Raw genomic sequence first — 27424 nt, 5'->3', positions numbered from 1 at the left:
AGGAAGACGAGATGAGACCAAATGCTCTCTGTCTCTCTCTGTCTCGCACTCTCACTCGCTCTCTTGCAGAACAGACACACATGGAAGTCGATACCCTGGACGTTTACTCTGAACCGTAGTTGGCCTGCCTTATTATCTCTTCTGGCGTCATGAAACAAAAAAGAAAAACAGAAAACATTGTTTGGGGGCTAAGGGAAAGAAGAAAGCAGGAAAGCTCTGGTGAGCCATGTCTCTCTGTTTTTCTCAGTTATATCCTTCCTTTATCACACACACAAACACACACACACACAAGAGTGACTTATGAATTCAACACAAAACTCTCCCACAACAGACATGGGCGTCTGTCTATCGCGTCATCTTCTCTGCCATCTCTGTTTTTCTCTCTGAATCTGTGAGGCAGCATCTTAATCAGGCACCACCCAGAGAGTAGAAGAGCGATGGATGAAAAAACAATGGAAAAGAGGAGAACAGGTAAAGAGGTGAGTTCATCTCCTGCAACCTTTCTTCCACCTACAGTATTCCATCCCTATTTCACACTGGCAACTGTTCTAGCTCCCTGTATTTATTATTTTTTGTTGTAAATCCCTCCCCCGTATTGTTTATGAAATAAACATTTCCTCCTCTGTCTGTTTAGCCTCAAACTCTCTGTCCTGCTTTGCCATTCACTTTTTTCCCCATCTGCCCTGCATGGCCATGAGCAGATTAATCTGTCTGGCCTTTTCTGCTACTGTTTATTTTTGCTCTGATGGTTTAAAACTAGTCACGGGTAGTTCACTTTTAGATAACTGTGTGTGTGTGTGTGTGTGTGTGTATGTCTTTTCATTGGAGTATCTGGGTTTTTAGAAAACTCTGTGCAGCATGAGGAAGAGGAGCGGTGTAGTAGTGGTGTATACAAGTCAAGGCTGTTTTTAAACTCTACTACTCTATGTGAAGTCTTGCAACACAAACACACTATCATTTTTTTATTTAGCTGCACTTGAGTGAGCACATTCAGATTCAGAAATGAGGGACCTATTATTAATACAAACTACATCAATATCAATATATATTTTTCAAAAATGTGTTTTTATTCACAAGATTATATTCAATAGAAGGGAATATTCTCGGGCAGTTCAAAACTCACTTGAAAGCAAACTCACAGGTACAACTCATCATTCATTCAACTCATTAATCCTCTGATCTTCATCCTACTACAATTCTTACTTGCAGATATCAATTTTTAATGAGATGTCGGGTTGTGACACTATGGAATTACTTTCTCCATCTGGCACCGTTCCTCTGTAAAATGTTACAAATAATGCTTGAAAGACCATTTCACTGCTATATATGTACGTACAGTATGTGTATTCAATGTATTGCTATATACACATTTTGTACACATCACATTGTTGTATTTTATGCTCTTATTTTGATATTATGAATATTATTATTGCAGTACATTTCATTTGAATCTATTAGCTCCTCATGTCATATTATTGTCTTGTATGTTTTTATAATTTTGTAATTTTTTTTTAAACATTCTTAGGTAAAAGCTTTAAATAAGCCCACTGGGAGTTCTGCCTCTCTCTGTATGCCATTTGATTTTTATTGTCATTTTCTGTGTATCTACAGTGTAAATTGCATAATACATTAAAATGCAAAATGAATTAATTAGACTGAACTGAACAACAGCAAAATTAAAACTAATATGAAACTTGGAGGTGGTTGCACATCACTGGCTTTATAGCCTGTACAAGACTGTGTATGTATAGCAGTCACGTCCTTGTGGCAGTGCGCCGCTGCCTGTTTTTGTGTTTACAATGACGCAAACTCATCTCAGTGTATTCACTTCTCTCCATTCATTACTCCTCTTTCTCACTGTCTCTCCTCGCTTGGCTCACGCTTCATTAGTGCTATCCAAATAAATAGAGCTGAGAAAAGCCATACCTTCACTTCAAAGACTCAGCAGGCTGTCAACAACTTGCAGTAGCAATTAAAAAGCCCTCGGCTGGATACTGGTGTTGTATTTGTTGTGCGTGCATGTGTGCGTGTGTCCTTATTAAAGATATTTAGTGCGGGAGCTAACTGGATTTTGTTTCTACAGTCTAAACATGCAGCAACATGCGTGAAGCAAAAATCAATTCAGTTCTAATTGGTATCGGCCTGCTTCATTGCATGACTATGTGACTAAAGACAAAACTGCTTAAGGCTATTCACTATACTCTTTAGGAGACAAGATCCACTGGGGTGGCACAGAGCTCAAGGGTAGTTCAAATTCATTCTGTGATGCTTGAAAGATAAAGGAGATGCCTTCTAATATGTGGGCTGGAACGTTTTTCCCCTCACATTTTCCCAATATAAATGCTTCGAAAGAAGGAGGTGTTGTGTTGTTTCAGTTCAAAAGATGCTTGATAGTTCAGTCACTCACTAGCTTCTATTCAGTGCTTTGCCTGAGCTGTAACCACAGAGTGTGCATTATTATTATTTTCATTCTCATCAGACCTGTTCATTTTTGCATTTGCAGACTGTGTTCGGATAAACTCCCCCAAACTGTCATTGCTGCTGCTGCTGCTGCTGCTGCTGCTGCTGCAGGATGAGTCACTGGAGTTACGCCACAAGTGACCACTTATAGGATCTGATTTTGTTTCCCACTGACATTTGATCATGTCTGTGGGAGACTGCGTCTGCCATTAACACAGACAGAATGAATGAATGTTGGAAACTAACAAAGAAGTGGGACTGCTATTTGCATAACGACTAAAACTAAACAGAAGAACTCTAAATGGAAGAAATAGTAGCAGTGAGAAAGAAGTTGGCATCTTGCCTTAGGTGGAGGCTGTGGATGGTTGTGCTTTTTTTCCCCAATACCATGGAACAAAGTGTTCCAATTTAGTCAAAGACCCACATCACATTGCACTTTATGAATGAACATCCCTAATATGAAGCATCAGCAGTCAGATGTCATTATGTTCCCCAATGCGTATCTCAGTGTGCACTTCACATCTGTGCATGTTGAAACAATGTGGCAGAATGCAGTGGCAAGTGTGTGTGCAGACTGTGTGTGTTGTACTAAACAGAGGTGTGTGTGTGTGTGTGTGTGTGTGTTCCTCACCACATTGTCCCTACTGAGCACCTCCAGAATGTTGTTGAGCAGCTCCAGGCTATTTCTCCTCTCATCATGAGGCCCATCGGCCATACTGGCCAGTGCCACGCTCAACTCCTGCAGCATCATGGGTAATAGCACATCACGGCATGCTGGAGAAACAAAAGCACACAAGGTCAAAGATGACTGAGTGAATAAGCAGCACCATAATAAAGCAGCCTCTTTTTTGTGATGCAAGAAAACTTTCAAGTCTGTATAATAAATTGGATAGTGTGAGACAGCGCATGGAAGAGTGATGTTTTATTCACTTCTTTTAGGAGGAAGCCCTTAGATATAAGAAATTTAAAAACAAACATCAAAAGGCAAAACATCACGATTTACTGTACTGTGATTCCTCTCAAGAGAAACCTTTCAGAAGCTAAACCCCGGACCTTCACGTCAACCACTGGAGCACCTGTGGAGACAGCTGCACCCACACGCCTGTGAGTAATGATGCCACTGCACCCTGATGAAGAAATCCATCCCTACCCCCAGACTGCACAATGGAGTGATATCAATCAAGTGTCTATTTATACTTCCATGCAAGTCTGCAGCTGTCTGTCAACCCGACAGTCAACACATCAATCACCACAGTGGAATGCTTTCCCACCCCTGATTAATACCAGCCTTTAATTCATCTTTAATGCAGCTGGTATTTTGGCCACACATGTAAATCATCATCATCAGTAATTACATTAATAAAAGATTAGGTCAAATTGAAGTACAAGGTGAGAAAACAGCTGCAATGAGGTCCAAAAGACCTGTTCCCTATTCATGTCGATGATAAACTTTAGTCTTAAACTTTTGGACCCCTTCTGCACATGAAGCAGTCTTTTATATTTTACACCATTTACACCTTGTGCTCAACTCCTCTTATATTTCTTTCATGGAGGTTAAAGGTTCACAGCTCCTCTCTGGGGGTTCTTCAAAGTCATTCTGGGAATTACAGGAAACCACTGAAGGACTAAAGTGTTGTAGTGGAAAGTACTGTACAAGCAGACCTGTGTAATGGGAGGGATTATAGGAGCACCTTTTAGAGACCTGTGAACATCATCTCCTGAAATACAACCATTTTCATATTTTATATAGCTTTTTAAACGTGCTATTGATATTCTTAAATGTTATTTGCTGTGCAGTAATCAGGTAAACATCGGAAGATTGACATTCAGAAAGCATATGATGGAAAAATATGCTTCCCACACATTTTGACTCATTATAGTGATTATAATATTATCATTTCACGGCAAAGTTTGGGTGGGAGTTCCTGCATGAAAACAAATTGATGTAATTTCAACAAGTGTGAAGTAAAGGAATAAAAGCTAGATGTGACTCAGCAGCTCAACAGATTGACTGAGCTCTTAGAAATAGTTCCTCTTGGGTGTTTTCCAAAGTACGCCATAAACTTGCACATGATTTGATGATTGTGTTCATTTACCATTCCACAATATTCTAAATGGACCGACAAGGGAGACTTTTAAGAACAGTCATTGCTCTCAGCAGTTAGCCTAATTAAACTTCAAATGTAGCAGGTTTTTCTAAATTTATTTTCATTCAAAACCAGAAGGAGGGCTGAGTCTTCCTGTAGGGCTGAAGGAAGGCAGAGCTAAAAGATAAATAATCGAAAAAAAAATCTAAGCTTTTAACTTGATTGACTTGATTGAGAGATTGCCAACAACTATGATTTTGAAAGTATGCAATGTTTTACAGTTATCATCTGCTATTATTTGGGACTCAGCAAAACTGTGGCCAGGACACCAGGCTTAGTTACAGTTCAAGGTTGAATTGAATTGATTCAACACCGGTGATTATATTTAAATCCGACACTGAGCACTGTAAACACTATTTACTGCATCTCCACATCACTTTAAATTCTTTATGAACAGCAAGCTTGCCTACAAATATCAACTACTAGATCAGACCCATTTCCATAGAAGAGTAATGTTAATATAGAGGGAATAAACATTAACAAGTTTATTGTCAAAGGTCCTATTTACACAATAAATAAATCCAAGATATGTTTGGATTATAGAACATACTCAAGGTCAAGTACAGATGTTCACCTGACAATACAAATGTTGTAACACAAATATACACAATATCAAAAAACTTCAACATTAACTGATTGTTCTTATTTTTCACTTCTTCTACCTTGACCTCTCCTTTCTTCATCCTTCTCCAACTTTCTGCCCCTCTCTCACCCCATCCCTCTCCTGTAGCCGCAGGTAGACAGAGCCCATTAAAAGCTCATTTGGGCTGATGCTCGTTAGTTCCTTTATTAACTGAGTCAAGCCTACACGCCTGCTGAGTGGGCTCTCATCACAACGCTCACTCCATCACACAAACATGCAGGGAGGACAGAGGGGGATAAAAGAAGAGAAAGAAGGGGGGGGGGACACATGAGTCATGAAATGCCCTCAATGACTCATAGAAATGGGAGGAGGAGAAGGAGGAGGGGATGAAGGAGGGGCCCAAGCAGGTAGAGCAAAATTAAGTTGTCTCAGAATCTATTTAACTCCATTTTTTATTGTAAAACCCCAAACAGGAAGGCCTCCCGCTCTCTGCCCTTTCGCGAGGTAGAAAATGATGTTTTAGATGCTGCCGGCTTTGTATTTTAGTGGAAACTCTGCTAAACCTGTTTAATCCATCAAAGCAGAAACTCATCATCTTTTGTCCTTTCAGATAGAGAAAACAATGGGTTGTGTTTTATAGCGGTATTGTCGTGTGCGCAAGCTTCAGAATTAATCCATCTGCCTTCCGGAGGCTGAATGTACCATTAAACCTGCGGAGGGCTCCATGTCCTGGTGAAATGACTCCATGGCCACCAGCTTTTTATATGGTTCTATTGATCCAAAGCCAATGTGATATTTCCTGGTGGAACTTGTACAAAGGGAGACAAGTAAAAATAGAGAGAAGGCAGAGGGGTTGAAAAGGTATCCTGTTCTGAGATACATTGTGTGCTTTTTGTTTTGACTGTGTCAGGAGCTGGGCATAATGAAAACATGACCACCACAGCAAGTTTCAAGGTCTGTACCGGACCTGACCCTACTGTATGTGAATATTTATGCAGGAAGATGGAGCAATACGTTTACTGAAGCTACATTTACTGCACACTGAGAAAAATCTACATTAATGAGCATCAAAGGCTTGCAGTTACTCATCAAAGGCTTGCAGTTACTCTGCAGAGTATAAATTCTATTTCTATTGTACATGAATGATTTCATTTTGTCTATTCATCCTCCCAGCCAAAACAAAGTGCTAAAGTGCCAAAGAAAAAACGGATACTTTTATGAATTTTCCTTTATTTTCTAAATAAAGAGTACTTTTTTTAAAGTATATTTTTTCGGCTTTTTAGTGCCTTTAATTGATAGCACAGTCGAGAGAGAGACAGGAAATGGGGAGGCAGAGAGGGGGAATGACATGAGATAAAGGGCCATCCGATGCGGGATTCGAACCGGGGCTGCCTGCAGTGAGGACTATAGCCTCAACGTGGGGCAGCAGCTCTACCAAGTGAGCTTAACGCCACCCCAATAAAGAGTACTTTTAGCGACAGTCTCAGATGTAATACACTACAGATGGCTACAAATTCATTGGCCACAGTGACAATCTATTTGGCTCGGGTCGCACTTTCTAGGCTGCCAGCGCTGGTAGACTGTATATTCACAAATTTGAATACAGATGGAAAAACAAAGACACTAACCTATGCTCTTCTGGGCACTTTTGTATGCAGAGTGAAACACATTTGATATAGTCAGCAACTATTTCTCATCTTAAAATTCAGAATACATAAGAAACCACGAGCATCCTAATAGCTTGCTCATCTCTGGCATCTGTCTACTTATCAAGATCTGTCAGGGTGTGTATCATCTGTTTTGATTTTACTTGGGTTTTGTCTTCCCCTCAAATGGCCTCCAGAGCTCCTGAATATGAGCATAAAAAATGATGAAGCACAGGCTGCCCTGGTAATGCTCCCTCAGACTCAGTCTTCAGTCACTGATGTGGAACAGCACCTTTAACTTTGCAGGTATTTCTCGGCTCCTTGAACAGCCTAGAATAACATCAGGAATGTTAATATCTACTGCTTCAGCTTGAATGGTAGCTTTCTGCAAGATGCCTTTGAACTGTACCATCGTCCTGAGGGCTTTCAGAACAGCAGCTACAATGCTGTACAGCTCCCAGGTCCAGGTCATTCTTTCAGAAGGGGTTTGAAATCATAGCTACTTCAAGGAATTAGTGTTCTGGTAGGGACTGCACTGTGGCCAACCGTACACTAAAAACCCTGTCATGTAATTGTGTTAAAGAAAAAAAAAAGATTAAGTTCTCTTAACCAATGGTCCAATTAAAAATGATGGATGCCCCCTGCATTTCTTCTTTTCACTTTAAAAAATCAAAACTGATATCGTCCTCAAATGAGCTCTTGCACATTTTGAGCGGAGCCAAACAAGATGATTTTAGTGGGATTTCTTTACTGAATCTAAATATCCCTTGGAGAACCATCGTTCTGGCCGAGTAGTTCATCTATCTGTACAAATTTGCTCTTATTTTTGTCACAGTGAAAAACTGTTGCCCCCTGACAAAATAGATACCTTGGCACAAATGCTGCATGGCCATTTTTCCCTCTTGAGTTTGTATCACTGTTGTGTCATTTATTTCTATTTTCATATAATCCAATCTTCCTTTTCTCTATCTCAATCTTTTGCCTAAAGTTTTCCATCTTGTATTCTGTTTAGTCTTTATTGACCTTCTGCATTTCTGTCCACTTCTTTCCTCCCTATTCCCATTGCTTGTCTTTCTGTCATATCAACTGACAGTGCTATTCTGTCTATTTAGAAACTAGAAACTTTCACTATTTGATGTATCAATATCTTGCTGATCCAACCAATCAACAGTCGCCTTATCATAAGCTGCATATCTCTTCTCTCTCAGTGAACATGGAGCACCACTATGTGCTCTAGATCGACTCTGGCTTGAGCATCTCAGACTGAACTTTCTTTTGGGCTGTGTATAAATCCTGCATCCTTCACCGGGATTGGCAGAGTCTAACCCCAGTCATGGCCCTAATCCTATAACCTTAAACCATTTCTGCAGAGGTCTGTTTGGTGGAGCTTTGTAACAAAGCAGCCTAAGAGGAGAGTCTTCTGGAGAGGCTCAACGAAGGTTTGGGATGTGTGTCTGTGGGGAAAGAGGGAATTTTAACCGATTCTGCACTTTCAAGTTCTTCATATGACGTATACAATAAACAAATAAATAATGTACAAGCTGTTGGGCAATTCAAAGTTTGGCATAGAAACACACTTCTTCTTGTGTTTCTATGTTTCACCTGCCTGTGTGATTCAGTTGCATGTTGTGTGTTATAGCCTGTGGGGCAACAGTGCAGTAAATCAATTCAGCCATGCTGTGGAAGAAAGCTTCACCAACAGGCATTCACACACAAATGGAAATCAAGGTCTTGGGGGCAAAACATCAGGATGCATTTTAACTTTTCTCATCTAGCTTTTCACTGTGTGCAGACGTGCACACTTGTCCAAAGGAACAGAAATACACACAGGTGCGAACACACACACACACACACACACTGCACAACATATTCAAAACCCGTACCAACACGGCTTCAAGTACTCATCTATATTCAATTCAAAAATGTCTATTTATTCTTGGCATAATCTCAGCCTTTGATTATTAATACCGACGTGTGTCTATGTGCCCAAGTGTGAAATGTCCTTTTTGTGTCTGATTTGGTGCTTCATCACTATTTCGTGTATAAGAGCTAGAATGTCTTGTCCTGTGTGCGGCTGTGTTTGGGTAACCAAGTCTGTGAGAGTAGACTGCCGCCAGTGCTGGCAAGCCGACACACAGACAGCAGCTTTGATGGCTCAGCAGCCAGCTCATCCCTTCTCTGTTCCATTTTTTTCATTTGACAGCCAAGCACAATAAACTATAGCACACGATAATGAGATGCAATCTCAGTTTCTAAGAGGCATGTAAATCTGTGGTGTCTTCCTCATTTCTCTCCATCCACCCTCCACTACCCTCTCTTTGGTTGTCCTCCCTTGCTTTTGGGGGAAGACAGAGTGATAGAAAAGATGATAATGAGGTTTGGAGGCTCAATGACAAGTAAATCTACAGCGCCGAGGGTAACGCTTTATATTAAGGTCCTTGTAATAAGCATTAGTTAATAGGTAATAAGGCTCTTATAAGTGATTACAAGATGCTTATTAACATTATTATGCATTTATAAGACTATATATGTATTAATAGACTCATAATAATATAGTTAATAGCAGACTATAATTGATTTATAATAACTTATAATAAACTTAGTTAACTGTTTGTTGATGCTTATGAACATTAATAAGATCCTTATGAGTATCTTATAATTGTTCATAATAACATTACAAACACATATATTGACTCAACTAGCCCAATCATTATGTCTTTGTTATGCCTTTATTAATCCTAAGGTATGTGTAATAAGCGTTAGTTAATAGGTAATAAGGCTCTTATAAGTGCTTACAAGTATTAATAGTCTCATTATAATATAGTTAATAGCAGACTATAAGAGATTTATAATAACTTATAAGAAACTTGTTAACTGTTTGTTGATGCTTAAGAACATTAATAAAATCTTCATGAGTATCTTATAATTGTTCATAATAACATTACAAACACATTGAGTGTAGCCCAACCATGATGTCTTTTTCATGCCTTTATTAATCTTTTTTGTTTGATTTATTAACATTAATATATACTTTATTGCTCATCTATTATAAATTAACTATGCACTTGTTAACAGTTAACTATGCTTTTTGCAGGTACTGGATCTAAAGCGAGAACAATATCTTATTAATGCTGATAAATCTTTTATTGTGCATTATTATGCCCTTATTATCAGTTAACTATGCATTTGTTAACAGTTAACTATGCTTTTTGCAGGTACTGGATCTAAAGCGAGAACAATGTCTTATTAAGGCTGATAAATATTTTTATTGTGCATTATTATGCCCTTATTATCAGTTAACTATGCACTTGTTAACAGTTAACTATGCTTTTTGCAGGTACTGGATCTAAAGCGAGAACAATGCCTTATTAAGTCTAATAAATCTTTTGTAATGCATTCATTAATGGTTAACAATGATTTTCACAACTTCCACATCTGTAATGAACAATACATGTGGTCAAGGTTGATGAAATGTAAAGAAAAGATTGCATAGTAATACAAATGTTTCAACAGTGAAGCCCAACATTGTTTTATTCATTGCTGTCAAGTAAAGAGACATTTTACTGAAAATGTATAAAAATCTAAATCACCTAAAACAGGTAGAAAGCACCTTTAAAACATTTAGGCATATTATACAAATAATTTAACTCAAAAAAGTGCAATTTTGCAAAGTGCAACATGATTTTTATACTTAAAATGTATAAAAATAACCTAAAACAGGTCTTTGAAAAAAAAGTACACTTTTATTTTTTTTAATTTTTAATTCCATTGAACATTTAACGCAGCTGCTCTTTTGCACTCTTGTTTGCATCAAAAGCAATTCCCTCTTCCTCTTCTTCTTGCCATCATCTGAGGTTGAGGAGCTTGAGGAGTCTGAGGAGGGGTTGGGAGAGAATGAGGATAGAGGAAATTTACATCTGAGTTTTCATAATGACATTTTTTTTAATGTAAAAACATAAAAAATAAAAGTCTCGATATATCCTGCAATAACACTTTACAGTTTAATTTTCAAGCATTTTAAATAGAGTCTTAATGTAGCACATTTCATTAAACTCAAACTCAAACTCAAATGACTGTGCTGAATGTACACAGCAGTAAGTAGGCTATCATGTACAGAAAAGTGTCAAGAACATATCAGACGGTGGACAACGAAAGAGAGAAGTTATATATTTCGACAATGTACATTGTATGTATATAAGCCTAGCTGGAGACAAAATAAACTACATTTTAATATAAAAACGTTCTCACTGATACACAGAGAAGCGCTTCCGTAGGGCAGCAACAGTCTTGAGGCGGCTAGGTCTACACTAGCTTCGGCTAACGTTAGCTATGCATGTTTGAGTTTGTACTAACTAGTTAGCAGCAGTTAAACTTACCAGAAGAGTCATCCTCCGTCTCACAACGCTTCCTCTTGTCAGCTGCTTCTTTTCGAGGCCCAGAATGGGTTTGAATTCTACTCGGGGGCAAAAATGTTGGGCAACTACCTCCATTTTACACATGGGCATGTGTTAAGCTATCAGCTGCTAGCTTAAACCGGAACTTCCGGTTTTGCTGTTTGCCTTCAAAATAAAAGCGAAAGGGTAAAATGTTTCAAGTGAGAAGAAACTCTACAAGTCTGCTCTTCTCCTGCGACGCACCTTTCTGAAAACCAAAATCAAATGCATAATAAAAGATTTATCAGCCTTAATAAGACATTGTTCTCGCTTTAGATCCAGTACCTGCAAAAAGCACAGTTTACTGTAAACAAGTAAACTTATAATACGTAGATGAGCAATAAAGTATAATGTTAATAAATCAAACAAAAAAAAGATTAATAAAGGCATGACAAAGACATCATGGTTGGGTTAGATTGATACTCATGAAGATTTTATTAATGTTCTTAAGCATCAACAGTTAACAAGTTTCTTATAAGTTATTATAAATCTCTTATAGTCTGCTATTAACTATATTATAATGAGACTATTAATACTTGTTAGCACTTATAAGAGCCTTATTACCTATTAACTAACGCTTATTACACAGACCTTAAGATTAATAAAGACATAATGATTGGGCTAGTTGAGTCAATATATGTGTTTGTAATGTTATTATGAACAATTATAAGATACTCATAAGGATTTTATTAATGTTCATAAGCATCAACAAACAGTTAACTAAGTTTATTATAAGTTATTATAAATCTCTTATAGTCTGCTATTAACTATATTATAATGAGTCTATTAATACATATATAGTCTTATAAATGCATAATAATGTTAATAAGCATCTTGTAATCACTTATAAGGGCCTTATTACCTATTAACTAATGCTTATTACAAGGACCTTAATATAAAGCGTTACCAATGTCTTTCTCAGCAGGTTTTTCATTTCTCCATGTCACTGTGGGTGTCTCCTCTCATCCACTCTCCCTCTATCTTTCATTTGTCTTCCTCCCTTGTTGCTCACTTCTCCCTCCCCATATAAAGCCCTACATTTTCTGTTTGTATTTGGGCTGTGTACACGTGTATGTACACACTTTTCCCCACAGGTGTTATCTGGAGTGATGGCAAAACATATTTGATGTGTACTGTAGAAGCAAAGTCTCGAAGCCGTCTCAAAATGGTTTAGTGGGAGAATTTTTTTTTTTTTTAACACAAACTCTTTTGCTCATGTGAATGCGTCCTCTCTGTAGCATATTGGCCAATAACATACAGATGATAGAGTGCACTAGTGATTGATGGTGATATACAGTGGCAATGATGTCTGGAAGTGCATTTTTCACTGCGTGTTTTGCTATGACGCTGATACAACCTGGCACAGAACAAATCCTGTCAGCAAAAGCAAAGTAAACACAATCACAGTAAAGGGTGCTGTCTTGACCATAATTGCTTTCTTCATGTTTCCCTTTCTCTTCAAGCGTACTACCGTTTACTTTACACACACACTCTCACACACACACACAGAAAAAGAGGCTGAAAGTTGCTTTAACAAGAAATTGAGGACAGAACTGGGCGTCTCTGTCATGTTTACCACTAAAACAAATATTTGACGCAAAGATAACAGTAGTAGATACTACTGATCCTGCTCTGATAATGCCCTGTTTGTTTGCTGAAATATGCTCTATTTATTTCACCACATTTCAAATGGTGTGTAAATTGTCTCTTTTCTCTTTTTCCACCTGTCTTCGTCTCTCTCTATGAGTCACCCGCTAATTGCCAGCCCTCATCTCAGCTTTCCTCCTCCGCTCTGTCTTCCACATGAATATTAAATTGATTGACCAATTAGTCTGTTGGTGGTACTAGTTGGTTGCTACAGCATTTTGATCAATCTGACCACAGCAGATCAATGGTAGATGAATGCCTCATGGTTGAACCATTTCACTGCTTTGACTGATGCAGACTTATCCCTAGTGTTCTCTAACAGGAGAGTAATGCATCACAAAGCTGCTGTTGCTGGTTAAGCCTGTATCTGATCTCAGCTTTCAAATTCTTCTAGTATTTATTCAGATTTAATGCGCTGCAACTCTTTATTCTTAGTATATCACAATATAATCTCCAATTTACTCCGCTGTTGCCATAATTTGTCACAATATTTTCAATGACATGCACTTCACCTGTTATTGCTGCTGTTGTATAATGACCCACAGTCCCAAAGGGGATCATTAAGATTTAAAATGTCCCAGAAATGTTAATTTGCTGTATCCTTAGAAACCAGCTATTGACAGCACCAAGCTGTTGTGTCTGGTTTCACCAGTCTCTAGTTATTATAGCATCTGTACAAAACAAATTAATGGCCAAGTCTGTTGATACACTAACCATTATGTCCCTCCACTGTCCTTGTCTATATTCATTTTCCAATGAGCTCACCCCACAGACACAAGCCTGGATCAGAATATAAATGCGATGCAGGGAGCGAGTGAGACAGAGGCATTTCCCAAAATGATTAAACTCCATTCACTTTGCCCCATTAGTCTCATCTATCCCTCTTTTCTTCCACTGTTTTATCTACAACCTCCCAAACTGCATCTCTGAAGGAGAGCAACTACTCTAACAACCTCTGTGCCTCCCATTGACCCACTGGAGCTGACAACACACAGCTAGACAGTCAGCACAGCTATTTTGGGTCAGACTGTACAACAACAGTTACAGTAAAAATTATTGGTGGCAGATGGTTCCTCTGCTGCCAAACACCCAAAACCGACCACACACACGCTCACACTCACACACACCACCTCTTGGACCCAGTTTACACTCATAATTCTCTGACAGGTAGAGCAAGCTTTTTCTGGGTGTTCAGGATCAAACTGTATTTACAATGAGATCTGACATATGCCTTAATGTGAGGTAACACAAGCTAATGCAATATATTAGAGGGGAGGAGAGGAGAGGAGGGGAGAGAAGAGAAGAGAAGAGAAGAGAAGAGAAGAGAAGAGAAGAGAAGAGAAGAGAAGAGAAGAGAAGAGAAGAGAAGAGAAGAGAAGAGAAGAGAAGAGAAGAGAAGAGAAGAGGTTCATACTGTAGTAAATAATCATATTATATACACGGCAGCCGTATGACTATTATGCTTTTTATGATTCACATGCCTGTCTCTTAATATGTCTATATAACTAAGGATATAGCACATGGGCACACGCACACACCCTGAGTTGCAGTAAAGCCGACAGCTTTGATAGTATAGCAGCTCAAGCAGCTGCTTTGGGAATGGCTGGAAGGAATACATGACAAACACCGGTTTCCTGTGGCGCATGCAAACACTTGCTTACCCACAGGGTAACCTTCACACATAAATCACATCCCATGTTCGCTCTATGGAAAATACTGGCTTTTTACAGCTGCTTTTAAAGAAAGAAAATCAACTTGAAGTAAGCCATCAACTCAGCCTGATCTTACACTTCAGACTACCTTTGACTTTTGGTTTCATTTCATAGACACACCTTTGTCACCGGAAGCTACTTTTGATCTCAGATGTAGAAAAACCACATCCACTGCTATTATAACTAGAGCCTAAACTGACCTGTCACTAATGCTGATTGGTAGAGAATGCACGGACAACCGAGATCACTCAGCACTGATTAAATCCTGACGATAATAACTGTACAGTACATCACTCATCTGTAATGATCAAGCACTGACATGCATCTGTTAAGTAATCACAGCAGGGGGAAATATAGACATGGGTGTGAGTAATGTCAACAATACTGCAGGCTATAATGCGTCGCAGTAAATAAAATGCATGCAATTTAAGTAATGAGCCTTCTGCTGTTTAGAGATGGATAAGCTCATTTAAAAGAAAATTTACACATTTACACAGCTTTTTCAGATTTTCTGCATTGAGGAATTTTCTACGCCATGTTCTTGACATATCTGTAGCTGTAATAATTAATCTTACAAGAACATTACACTAAAGCACATGGGGATTCCTTTAATCTCTTTAATATGTACTACAAGGTAGGTAACATGACTGCAGTCTTTCCTCCAGCTGTACAGATGGAGGAGGGGAGATAGCAGCATGGCAGAGAAGATAGAAAGGGTTAGTGGATTGAATCAGGGACTTTGACCAGCTTTGGGAAATGAGTGGGCAAACAAAATGACAGACTCATCTCTCTGTCCCTCTGCTCTTTGCTCTCCCTGATCTCTCCTTTTTTCCCCCTCCGCCTTTATCAGTGCTTGATGCTCTCAATCTGTCACAGTGATTGCCTGATGGTATTATAATTTGCCTAAATTGAGCTATAATGCGCCTCGTAAATTTAATTTTGTCTCAAAACCAGATTAACCCATAAGACAGGAATCACATGTGTATCTGTGCATGTGTGTCAGCATGTGTGTATATGTGCATTGTGTGTGTATACATGTGCTTGCCAAGACCCTTAATCCCAGGAGCGTATGCTGAATAAATAGGAGAGGAGTATTTTTGCATGAGAAAAAAAAATCAAATCCCTTCAAGCTCTGCTCATGGATGCAACATGAGAAAGCTATGCACATGGTCAGACACAATCAGCATGGTGAGCACAAATGCTCAGAAATGCACACGCATTCACTTCAAACCAGGGTTGGAGAAAAGTAGACAAAATAGACCTTAATGCAAGAATGTAACAATCTCACTCTTGGATACTGTTTAGTAGTTAAGGACTTATCCTTGCCTTTGACCGACTGTCACCAAAATATATTTTTTCCAAGAAGGAGGATTCATTAAAACCCATTTTCATTTGGATTTTATGTCCATACTTAAACCATCAAATTTTTATGTTCTGCTGAAAGACAAGCTCAATATAAAGTAACAAACATTGTTGCAACGAGGGGAGCCCAGAAAATCTTCTGGCTACACACACATACTGTACACACTTACAGGAACATAACAAACCAAATTAAAAATAAGGAATGGCAACAATAAAGACTGACTGCATTACAATTTGCATTTTCATAATCCAATTCAGTATTAGTGACTCTTAATTCAGCTTCTCCAAACAGAGCCCAATTTGATATTTTTTAAGTATAGAAGTAAAAGAAAAATGATGATTATTCTGACTCTGTCAAACATGAGCATGCGAGTGATCACCTGTCTCACACTGACACACAAACACACACACAAAACCATCCCTTTCCATCATCTCTCCTCTACACTGTCAGCGTCTTGACATGTTTCCCCGTGAGAGAAGCTTGGCAGGCCTCCTTAGACAGACAGTCAGACAGACAGGTATGGGTTATTAAATATGTATTGCGATGCAGTGATAGGACACCGGGGGCCATTAGCCATTATAAATATATAATTTAGCACTGCTGCATATTTCAGCCTCCTGGACGAACGCCACAGTTGCATACAAGCCCTCTGATTAGCATCCCAATGCAAAAATGCATCTCAATTAGACTGAGTGTCAGCCCCTATTTGGCAAGGCAGAGATGGAGATGGAATGGACCAATGTATAAATGAACGAATAAATAAATAAGCGCTGTGCTGGAGGATGAGGGAGGGTTGAAGGGGCCAGGTGTCGCTGACCAACGGAGCACAGGTTTGCTAATACATTCAGTGCAAACAGGTCTTAAACTTTAATCACTTTTTGACTGTTTAATAGCAAAACAAGTCCAGTCCCTCCCCGTCTCCCACAAACTTACCTCTTCACTCTCCCCAGGCTACTTTGTTTTCACTCTGCAAATCCATCCACTTGTTTTCTTCTCTTTATCATTCTCAAATCCCTTGTTCCCCCTTTTTTCAACCAAGCTTTGTCTTTGCATTCCTCCACCATCAATCTCTCCCATCCATTTACCTATCCCTCTGCCCCTGTCCCTCCTTTTACCAATCACCATGTCATCCCTTTTCTTTGTTTCTCTTTTTAACCAGTCTCTGCCAATGTTCTTTTCCAAGTAAACTTCCCTTCTCCTCTTTCTGTCTCACTCTTTTGAAAATCGTTTTCTGTGATTTTCTTTTTCTCGTCCTGTCCTCTGTTTATTCTTATCTCCGTGGACTGTCTGCTTCCTCTAGCTTGCTCCGTCTCTGTCACTTTGCATTTGAAGTGTTTAAAAAGGAGAAATTCACCATTCCAAAAATGGCAAACACTCAAAATGACCTGAATAAATTCAAAACACTTTACAGGCCACAACTAGATGTAAAAGTCATTTCCAACGCTTTCAAAATGTTTGTGGGGCAGTCATCTGTTTATCACACACTGACAAATCTGTCTGTGTTGATATGTAGCTTTTTGACATGATGTCCTGCATTTCTGTGGTTCTTTTTCTCTCTATCCTAGTCTCCCTTTTTCAACCTGCCGTTCCCATTCCCCCCTGTCCCGCTCTTACTTTCATTGCTTTCTTTGCTCTCTCCCTCCTTCCCTGGTGACAGAGTGTGACTCTAAGCGTGTTGACAGCCAGCCAGAGGGCCGAGCCTGTCGTTTCAGACCCTGGGGAATCAATCATTGGAGCCGAGATCAATACCAAAGGACCGTATCCTGGGTCGGCTACCGACCTGGCTGGCAGCGACTGACTGATGAACGGGCCCATTGCTACACTGGGCAAAAACAATATTCCAGCCAGTGCACACACCTATTAAGCATGCACCACTGCACAGACACCGAAATGCACAAATACACTCACACCCAGATACAGCATCATCAGTCACTCTGAAACAGATACATGTGAATGTGTTTGCAGGTTGTGTGTGGGAATGCATTCATGCACACATGGACCAACATCGATGACATGGACTGAATCTGCACAGCAGCAGCAGCACAGTCGTCTCAGAGCCACTAAGACCGATTTCTGTCTCAACCTAAATCTGGTCCACCACAATCACTCACAGTCTGCTTCAAATTCCTCAGTTTGCGCTGCACACACCCATTTATGGGCCTCCTCATCGAGTCTGCATTATACAGCAGCACAACATTAGCCCAGTCTATCCATCACTGTGCGATCCTCTGCAGGGGAAACCACCACTTATCAGCCCACTGCAAGCAAATTAGACAGATGTAATAGGTCTGAGCAGCGGTAGGGGGTGGACTCCAATTGGTGAAGAGCGTGTGATCATTGATGTGTGGCCCACTTTAAAGCTACCACATGCACAAAAAGTCATGTGTCCCTGGCAATTATGCCAAATCTAGTGAAAATAATCTAAACGAAGAGCAGACACACTGCGAAATGTGACACATTAATGAGAGTGAAAGTGCAGCATTCTGAAAACCCTTCTTGTCTCATCTGCCACAAACATTAGGTGATGATCCATCTTCTCTAACTTCTCTTTTGGTAGATGGGCACACGGGAATCACCTGTGACATTAATATGGATAAAAACGTATCCTATTCTATATTCAACACCATTACCTAGCAGGGCGTGAGCAGTGTTTGCTATAAGGTTCATGGACATTTTCAGTGTGGGTGGAGAGGCAATGTCAACACCGCAAGGACAAATGAAAACCATCAGATGACTAACAAATATCAGTTTGGGTCGATGTTATTTTAGCCTCAAGACTGTTTATCTCAACAGGAGTGACTTGAAGTGACCTTTTCCATCAGTGGAGGAGCACATTAATAGGTGCTACTCGTGCTGATTGTAATAAGAAGGTATCTGACTGGGGTCCATCGCACTGATTGTAATGTCAGTGGAGGTGAACATAACAGCACAGTAATTGTATATTTCAGCAACACCTTTAAATATACCAATTGTTTGCTTTATCGCAACTGAAAATAGCCCCTGAGAATGGAAGATTGTAGGGCACAAATACCAATGTATTCTTTATTTGAATGCTCAGATCATTTTAATGTGGGCTTATCTTTCCCCTTTTAACCTAATAACAAACAGAAAATATATAGCAATATGGGTTATTATTAGAACCTCAAAAGACTGCCATTTAACTTGATAGGTCAATCAGTTCTTGAATGTGCGGGTCCATTTCAGTAAACCAAATAACAACATCAGAAGGCCTGTGTCCTCTAACCATTTGAATGATGCTTTTATCCAGAGTACTTTACTGGATTGCTCCAGGGGGAATGGTACATTACACTTCCAGTATTAGCAGCTCACTTTATCCACTGTGCTCTATCAAGATAAAACCTTTAGAGCAAAAAACACCCTTTACTAGTCATAAAGTACAGTGGGGAGCAGCTGTCTGACCAGTCCTATACTGCTGGGCTGGAATTACCCACTATATAATAGACCTTTTAAGTCAGACGCAACTAATGCTCTGTAGGATTTCACACAGAATGGGTTGCGTATATTTGCAATTGGTTTTTCACACAACCATCACACAAAGTTCAGTTTTAGTAAGCTCAATGCTGGGGCCTTAATCTGGAGAAAAAATGTCCCTGGTACCTTGTCTCTGGAAGAGCTGGCTGCTGACAATTTCCGTCATGGAGGATACCTTCTGTTTCTGGAGTTTCTCGGGGGGGATGCAGGAATAAAAGTCATGCAGCAACTGACTGGAGGGGGAGAGAGAGAGAGAGGAAAAGGGAGGTGGAATAAATAATCAGCAAGGTCATTACATGGGCAGAGCAACAGATGTGAAAATAAGCACAATAAATATTCAAGGGGAATTTTCAACAAATTATCCCATGTCTTTTGAATTTTTACAAACAAAAGTATAGTAATCTCCTGCTCGGATCACTCCCACATGTCGCTGGTTCAGAGTTTACCTTTGTAAGTCAAGCTTTAAACATCAAGTTCATAAAATATACAAACACTAAAAGCAGTGGTTGTATCAGAGTGCACCATAGACATGGGCAGAGTGGTATATGCTGCATGAAAATGAATGAGCCAAAGAACAAACATGGTTTAATGAAGACACAGGTTTGACGCATCCCCTGCCCCAAATTAAATTTTAGAATAATTAAACAGGCTGGTGCAAGCCTAATGCCACTTAGAAAGATTGAATGCTCCCAACATGGCAAACCCTCTGTCTCGATTTTTCTTTTTTTTTGTCCGTCTCTCACTTTGTCCTTGTCGCCTTAAATTACGCCACATATGCTGCAGTGGCAATCTCAATAATGGTATGAAAGAATGAAAGGCACCACCTCTGCTCCAAAACCCAAACACTTGAAATTAAAAAAAAGAAGTTTGTATGGACTTTTTGATGCGCGTAAGCTGGCACGAGGACAGGCTGGGGAACAGAGGCTCAGTGCAGACTTATCAGCCTCGCTAATCATCCGAGCTGAATCTAATTAAAACCCAAAATGTCATCCTACACCCTGTGGTATACAGAGGACACAGAGAGCAAACAATACACTTCCATAGCTGACGAAGTTTGGGCTTGTAGCGCATGGTGGATCACAGCACAGGTGAGTTTACAAGGTGTAGGACTGTGACCATACAGGAGATAAGACAAAGACTATGATGTCCAACCTCATGCACTGTGATTGTAATTCACACAGCTTGCTATTGGAAACTCTGCCCACGGCATTTCTGATCAGGAATGCAATGGGGACCTCACTTCCAAGTTCAGATGACTCGGCTGTACGGAAGCACTGGAGACAGACAGTGACACCGAGTGAAAAAGTGTGTGAATGAGAGAGAAAATGAATGACAGGAAGTGAGAGTATGTGTGCTGATTGCCAACTCCAGCTCTCATTAGCTTTCTGCCGGAACATGTGTGTGTTTGTATTTGAGTTCGTCTGTGCGGCAGGTGTTACAGGTAGCGCCTTCATGACACTGTGTTGACACGGAGCCACTTGAATGACTGAACAAGCAGATGTGGATAACCCACACACACACAAACTCACACACAGGTCACAGAAAGGTGAAAACAGAAATTATGTGGAAGAGGGTGTTTGAAATTGAGTGTGGCATGTCTGGAAAATGTCAATTAACATCTTCTTTCTATGAAGTAATAAGGTCAGCCCAAGACAATGGATCTATGTTTGGTTGTGGGATTGTTAGAGGACAAACAAAGTGCCTGAAATTTCTAGTTTGAAAAAGAAAGAAAAAACTCTGCCAACTGCAGACGTTCGTACACTGAGGTCATTTCCCGGGCTAAGCAGTATATTGTAAGTTTGATTGCGGGTCAAGGAGAGGTTAAACAAGTCATTTCAAGCCGTTTTGCTGTTTAAATGGGTTTTGTTTGATAGTTTCGCTGAAATTGTCAGTTCACTCGGGGGCGTCTAGATAAACTGCAGTGTGTTTGAGTGTGTGTCCTTGTGCATATGTCTGTTTGATGAGATTTTTATCGCCTGATAAAGAAAGTGAGGTTGTCGACCAAGATGGAGAGTGTGGGGGCAGAAGGGGACAGAAGGATGGGGGTCACTGAACAGAGCCAAGAGGAAAACTTGAGCTGAGCTCCATATATCCTCTCTGTCAGTTTCACTGAATGAGACCAGAGATAAACTGATAGTGTATGTGTGTGTGTGTGTGTGTGTGTGTGTGTGTGTGTGTGTGTGTGTGTGTGTGTGTGTGTGAGTGAGTGAGAGGGAGAGAGAGAGAGAGAGAGAGAGAGAGAGGGAGAGGGAGCCTTACCTGAGGAGCTTGGCATCAAACACTTTCTCAACATCATGCAGGACCGTTGGCAAGTACTTCAGAGCGGCAACCTGTTGACACAAACATGCACACACACACACACACACACACACACACACACACACACACACACACACACGCACCAGTAAACACCATTACATTACCGTCCTGAAACCATGTGAGAGTTGTTGGTTAACAAAGGTGACATTGTCATCAAATGACAATGACAATGACTCTCATGACAACTGAGAAAAAGGACCTGCTTTATTTTTCACAGGACTGCTCGTCTCTCTGTCGAACTTTTAGCAACTACCTTTTTTTCCATGTCCCTGCCTTGTTGAGGGAAGTAAGGATAAGAGGAAAGCATTACGCAGCAGAATACTGATGCAGTCAGACTCGGGTTGAGAGATCACATCAGAGAAATTGGGGGAGGGGGTGGAAGATGAGATGTAGCAGAGGAAGGAGCAGGCAGGAGGTGGTGATAAAGGTGAGAAAACTATAAAGAGGAGCAGCGCATGCTTTAGTAGGGGCGCTCAGCGAGTGTTGGTGGTTACCCTGTTCAGCAGAGTGGTGGTGTAGTCGGTTCTCATCAGGTTGTTGATGGACTCAAAAAGCCTCCTCAGAGACTCCTCAAACTCCGCCTGCTCTTTGCCCTCATATAACCTAGAGGGGGCAGAGGGAAATTAGTATGACTGCACAAGGAAGATCAGAGGAGAGGAAGTATGAGATGCACACAAAAATCATGACATGACATTATTAACAATGGAGAGGGATGGAGGGATGTACAGATAGAGGAAGCAATTAAAAGACAAGACACAACAAAAAAGGAGTGTGACGGGGTAAATATTGAGACTGGGACATGGAGAATCAAAGAGTCAAACAAGGCTAGGTGGCAACAAACTTAAGTTGAATATAACAGAAATATGTAAAGCCTCATATCCATATACTTCTCATCCCTGTTATATTAAACTGTTGATATACTGTAGACTGTTTTCTGAGAAGACTTTGTGGGATAATACATGATGCAATATTATAATTTGATGTACTGTATAACAATAAGACATCCCTACACGGAAACATAACTTTTTCATTGCGACTCTATAACAAACAAACAAACAAACAAACAAACAAACAAAACATGTCCAAAAAAATACCTTTTTTTATCCCTTTGCCAGATTTCTTAATTTCCCTGCTTCTTAAGTTTTTTTCTTTTTTCTCAAAACAAACAGCATCTCTTCTGAGCTGCATATTCTCCAGCAGCAGTTGATCGTCACCACAGTCTGAATTGATTCCAGGTTTGTAATGATAATGTTTTTGAAGTTATCTTCACGGAGCCAGCTCTGTCTCCATCTGCACTAACTCAAAATACTCTAGCAACGAGTGAATAAACACTTAAATTCATGTGTTTGTGTGAACATGTGGCGTTAACTGAAATGGCTGAATCTCCTCACGTCTTTAGTCAACAATATGGTTGAAAACACAACCGGCACAAATGTGCAACATTCAACTTCATCCCTTATTCAATTGTACATATGATCCTACAAAATCATGACACGCAACATGGCATGCTACCAAAGTTATATAATGGAGTTGTAATGTAATTATGTATATTCAGTCAGTAAAGCAGCAAACCAACATAGCATTTTGAGGACAACAAAAAGGTAGAACTAGCTTGGATAAACACTGACTGGGGTGATTACAGTAATCCTTCTCTAACTTAACACATAAAACTGGGTTATGTTTGTTGCTTTTTTTCATTATATATAAAAACACCCACATATCCCTCTACCATCCTTCCAGTCCTACTTCCAAAGGCTAGCAAACTTTTTTTGTCATTCATCTCCCCACACTCTTCTCTTCTCTCCTCGATCTCCTCGCCATCACCGGGTGATTCAGCGGAGCTACGCAGTTGTTAATTACAATAGAAGTTATGAGTGCTAGAGGGAAGGATTAGCATGTGGCACACAGCAAATTTAGCATGTGGGGGGAGGGATTAGGCAGTAACACACAGAGGTATTATCACTGGGCTCTTTGCAGAGTACAGTTATGATTAGAGACGCATTGTCCTGTTTAATCCACCAGCCCTGTCTGTGCATTTATGTATATATGTGTGTGTGTGTGTGTACAGAGATGATGTACAATAGAGATGTGTCAGGGTCACTGTTAGGTGATAACACCAGGTTGTGCTTTCATGTTACTTAGTTGCATCCCATTTTAGTACAGTAAATGACTCACTTTAATCCAACTCAAACGATGGATGTGGAACTAAAAATGAACATAGATGAATTCAATACACCACAGCGGCTCATCAAACTAATACTGGAGACAGATGGAGAGGAGAGAGAGAGAGGGGATGAAGGGGAGATGATCAGCAGGGGGTGGGGGTGGTATGGGAGAGCGACAAGTCTCAGGAAAAGAGGGGAGAGTGGGAGGGAGGGTAATGCTCAGCCATATGTAGCTGTGGGTGAGAGGAAAGAATAGGATCAACAAGGCAACACTGAACATGTGACCCATGAATGATTGGATCCCTGTCTAAGCAAATCAGTCACAAATGCCACCATTGTTTTTCATATTATCACTCCTGTTGGGTCAATCAGTATGACTGTAAAAGCTGGAATGCATTAAACATTAATTTGTCTGTAAAGCTGGGGATCCTGTCACTATTGGATGGAATAGAGTAAATTAAGTAAGTGTCACTGTGGCCTGAGCTCTGCATGTGATAAAGAATATATTAATATGAACTGTTTCTCATTATTCTAAGATGAGCTTCATGATTATTATTACTGGATACTGTCGTCATATCACAAGAAATGATCTCAAAATAATGTGAGCTGTAATTACATGATACAATAATAAAATTAGAAATCCTAAATATAGTGCAACAGATAAGCTTGTGTATAAGGCACTGTATGAAACTTTGGTAACACTTTCTATGAGGCCCCTCCTTATAACGCATTATGATGCGATCATAATGCAGTTATAATGAGGTTATAATGATTTATAACTAGTGTTATAATGACTTATACATGTTCATGATGTGTTATAATAACAATTATAAGCAGATTATAATGTTTTTTTATAATGTTTTATAAGGGCTTAAGCATCATAATGTATCATAAAGTATTATAACTATTCTCTCATGAACGCATTATAATCACAGTTATTATACATTATAACATTATAATAATTTATTATAAGTGTTATGTCAAATAATGGCTGTATGAAATGGTATAATGCTTAAACAGTGATTATAAACCATTATAAGTGGTCAGTGGATGCGTTAAGTAAAGTGAGGACACTCTGGTGGGTTATAGAAAGTCATGATACATTATAAGTTGTTTATAAGCTGTCATTGGATGCTTTAAGTAAAGTGAGGACACTGGTGGGTTATAGAAAGTCATGATACATTATTAGCTAGTTAAAAAATCAATACAAGTGGTCATACTTTGCCTAAGGTCCATGTCCCTCTGGCACCCTCTAGAGGGCACTTCTATCCAACACTTTATTTTCCCATGATCCATTGCGTCACACCACAACGGAAGTCGGTTTTCAACCCCGTAGTAGCATTCTAGCGAGCGGCTAACTGGTAGCGTTAGCCACCGGTGTAGGCACCAAATGTGGGGGCTCCGGGCTGCCAAAACCGCCCTGACTAATCTGATGTTTTGTCAAGTCTACAAAACGAATATTACCGAACAAACACCACCGCTTCTGTGTGCACGGCACGCCTCTGCAACTAGTCATGGCTATCGTAGCCGTTAGCTTTGCTGCTGCTGACGGCTAACAGCAGCAGCAAACATACATCAGGACGTCAGCTGTTAAAACCCTCCCGTTGTCGGACACAACATAAACTACTCCAGTTAGCTCAGTCATGTTGGAACTAGGATATCCGCTGGAAAAAATATTTTTTTCATGGGCTGTTTATTGAGTTATTTAAGACACTGCTAACGGCTAACAGCTAACGTTAATCTAAAATGTAATGAATGGAGTGTCATGGCGACACCCAGCGTCGTTCTCCGGAAAGTGGTGGATAGGGTCAACAAGAAAACAGAATTATTAAGTGCCTGGTCAAAAACAGAAAGTGGGGATATAACATCTGTTAAATTTTAACTACAGACAACTTTTAATCTTAAAAAAAAAAGAAGGGTGCCAGAGGGACATACCTTAGGCAAAGTATGACCACTTGTATTGAAATTTTAACTAGCTAATAATGTGTCATGACTTTCTATAACCCACCAGAGTGTCCTCACTTTACTTAAAGCATCCAATGACAGCTTATAAACAACTTATAATGTATCATGACTTTCTATAACCCACCAGAGTGTCCTCACTTTACTTAACGCATCCAGTGACCGCTTATAATGGTTTATAATCACTGTTTAAGCATTATACCATCTCATACAGCCATTATTTGACATAACACTTATAATAAATTATTATAATGTTATAATGTATAATAACTGTGATTATAATGCGTTCATGAGAGAATAGTTATAATACTTCATGATACATCATGATGCTTGAGCCCTTATAAAACATTATAAAAAAACATTATAATCTGCTTATAATTGTTATTATAACACATCATGAACATGTATAAGTCATTATAACACTAGTTATAAATCAGTATAACCTCATTATAACTGCATTATGATCGCATCATAATGCGTTATAAGGAGGGGCCTCATAGAAAGTGTTACCGAAACTTTCTCCAGTGTGTCTATAAAGCAGGAGGGTTATTTTAAGACATGGAGGCATTTCAGATGTGAACTGTGAGCAACGACGAGCCACACACTGAGAACAGTATTGCAATTTTATAATACTGTAACTTTGTTTGTAAACCTTAAATGGATCCATTACAGGCTGTGTTTGAAGGTTACATCCTTAATTAATGCATATAACATTTCTGATTAACACACAATTACTTACTCCCCAGTCAGCATCCAACTTTTATCTAATCTCTGCCTGAGCCTGACCTGGCTCTGGCCTGAGGTTTGGGCAGAGAATCTAACCTCTAACTGTGTGTGGTCCAGACCAAAGCAGCACGTTAGTATCTTCTGATTGAAATGTTTGCTTAAGTGCCAATTATTATATAGAACAAACAGCAGAAGTTTATTAATAAACTATAGCCACCTTAACACATTGAAAATACCTGCAAAACTGGGGCTCTAAGATAATTTATTACATGGACATAACAGCATATAATCTTTATCCAATTATGGTAAACACATACATGGTTATAATAGGAAAATGGGGTCACCAAAGGTCTGATACAACCGGCCTCCACATGAAACTAGGGGTATGTAGCTTATACTGCCTTATGGGAATAAAATGCACAATCTCTTCACCTATCAAGATTGTGATAACTTGAAAAGATTATGGAATCATAATATAATATCTCATAGGAAACAGAAGTGATCTCTTAATAACAAGATCCTAATCGCATTAATGAGAAAAGACTCACGGAGAAGGTGTGACAAAAATTAAGAGGGTAAGCGAAGGTAAGAAAGAAGGTGAGATTTATCATGACAAGAAGAGGGAAAAATGAGAAAGGGGGCACAAAGTGGAAATATAGCACACAGCAATTGCTCAAGGGAAGGAAAAAGACACAGATACAACTGATGCACAGGACGGTGGTGTAATGAAAGCTACAGGGCGTGAAGGACAGAGAGAAGGTGGAGGAAA

At 39.6% G+C, this 27424-nt stretch overlaps 1 protein-coding gene across 1 annotated transcript in view; it reads right to left on the bottom strand.

Moving 5' to 3' along the window:
• dock2 (dedicator of cytokinesis 2) overlaps positions 1-27424 on the bottom strand; it is a 107154-nt gene that overhangs the window by 59588 nt on the left and 20142 nt on the right. The window contains exons 22-25 of the mRNA XM_085789776.1: positions 22297-22405; positions 21743-21813; positions 19610-19716; positions 3092-3234 (exon numbers count right to left, since the gene is read on the bottom strand). Coding sequence (XP_085645902.1) covers positions 3092-3234; positions 19610-19716; positions 21743-21813; positions 22297-22405 — 430 coding nt within the window. The remainder of the gene's footprint in view (positions 1-3091; positions 3235-19609; positions 19717-21742; positions 21814-22296; positions 22406-27424) is intronic.

This window comes from Trachurus japonicus, chromosome 10 (assembly GCF_045865225.1).
Source record: "Trachurus japonicus isolate A0001 chromosome 10, Traja_1.0".
NCBI lineage: Eukaryota > Metazoa > Chordata > Actinopteri > Carangiformes > Carangidae > Trachurus > Trachurus japonicus.
This window is presented reverse-complemented; position numbering and strand designations above follow the sequence as displayed.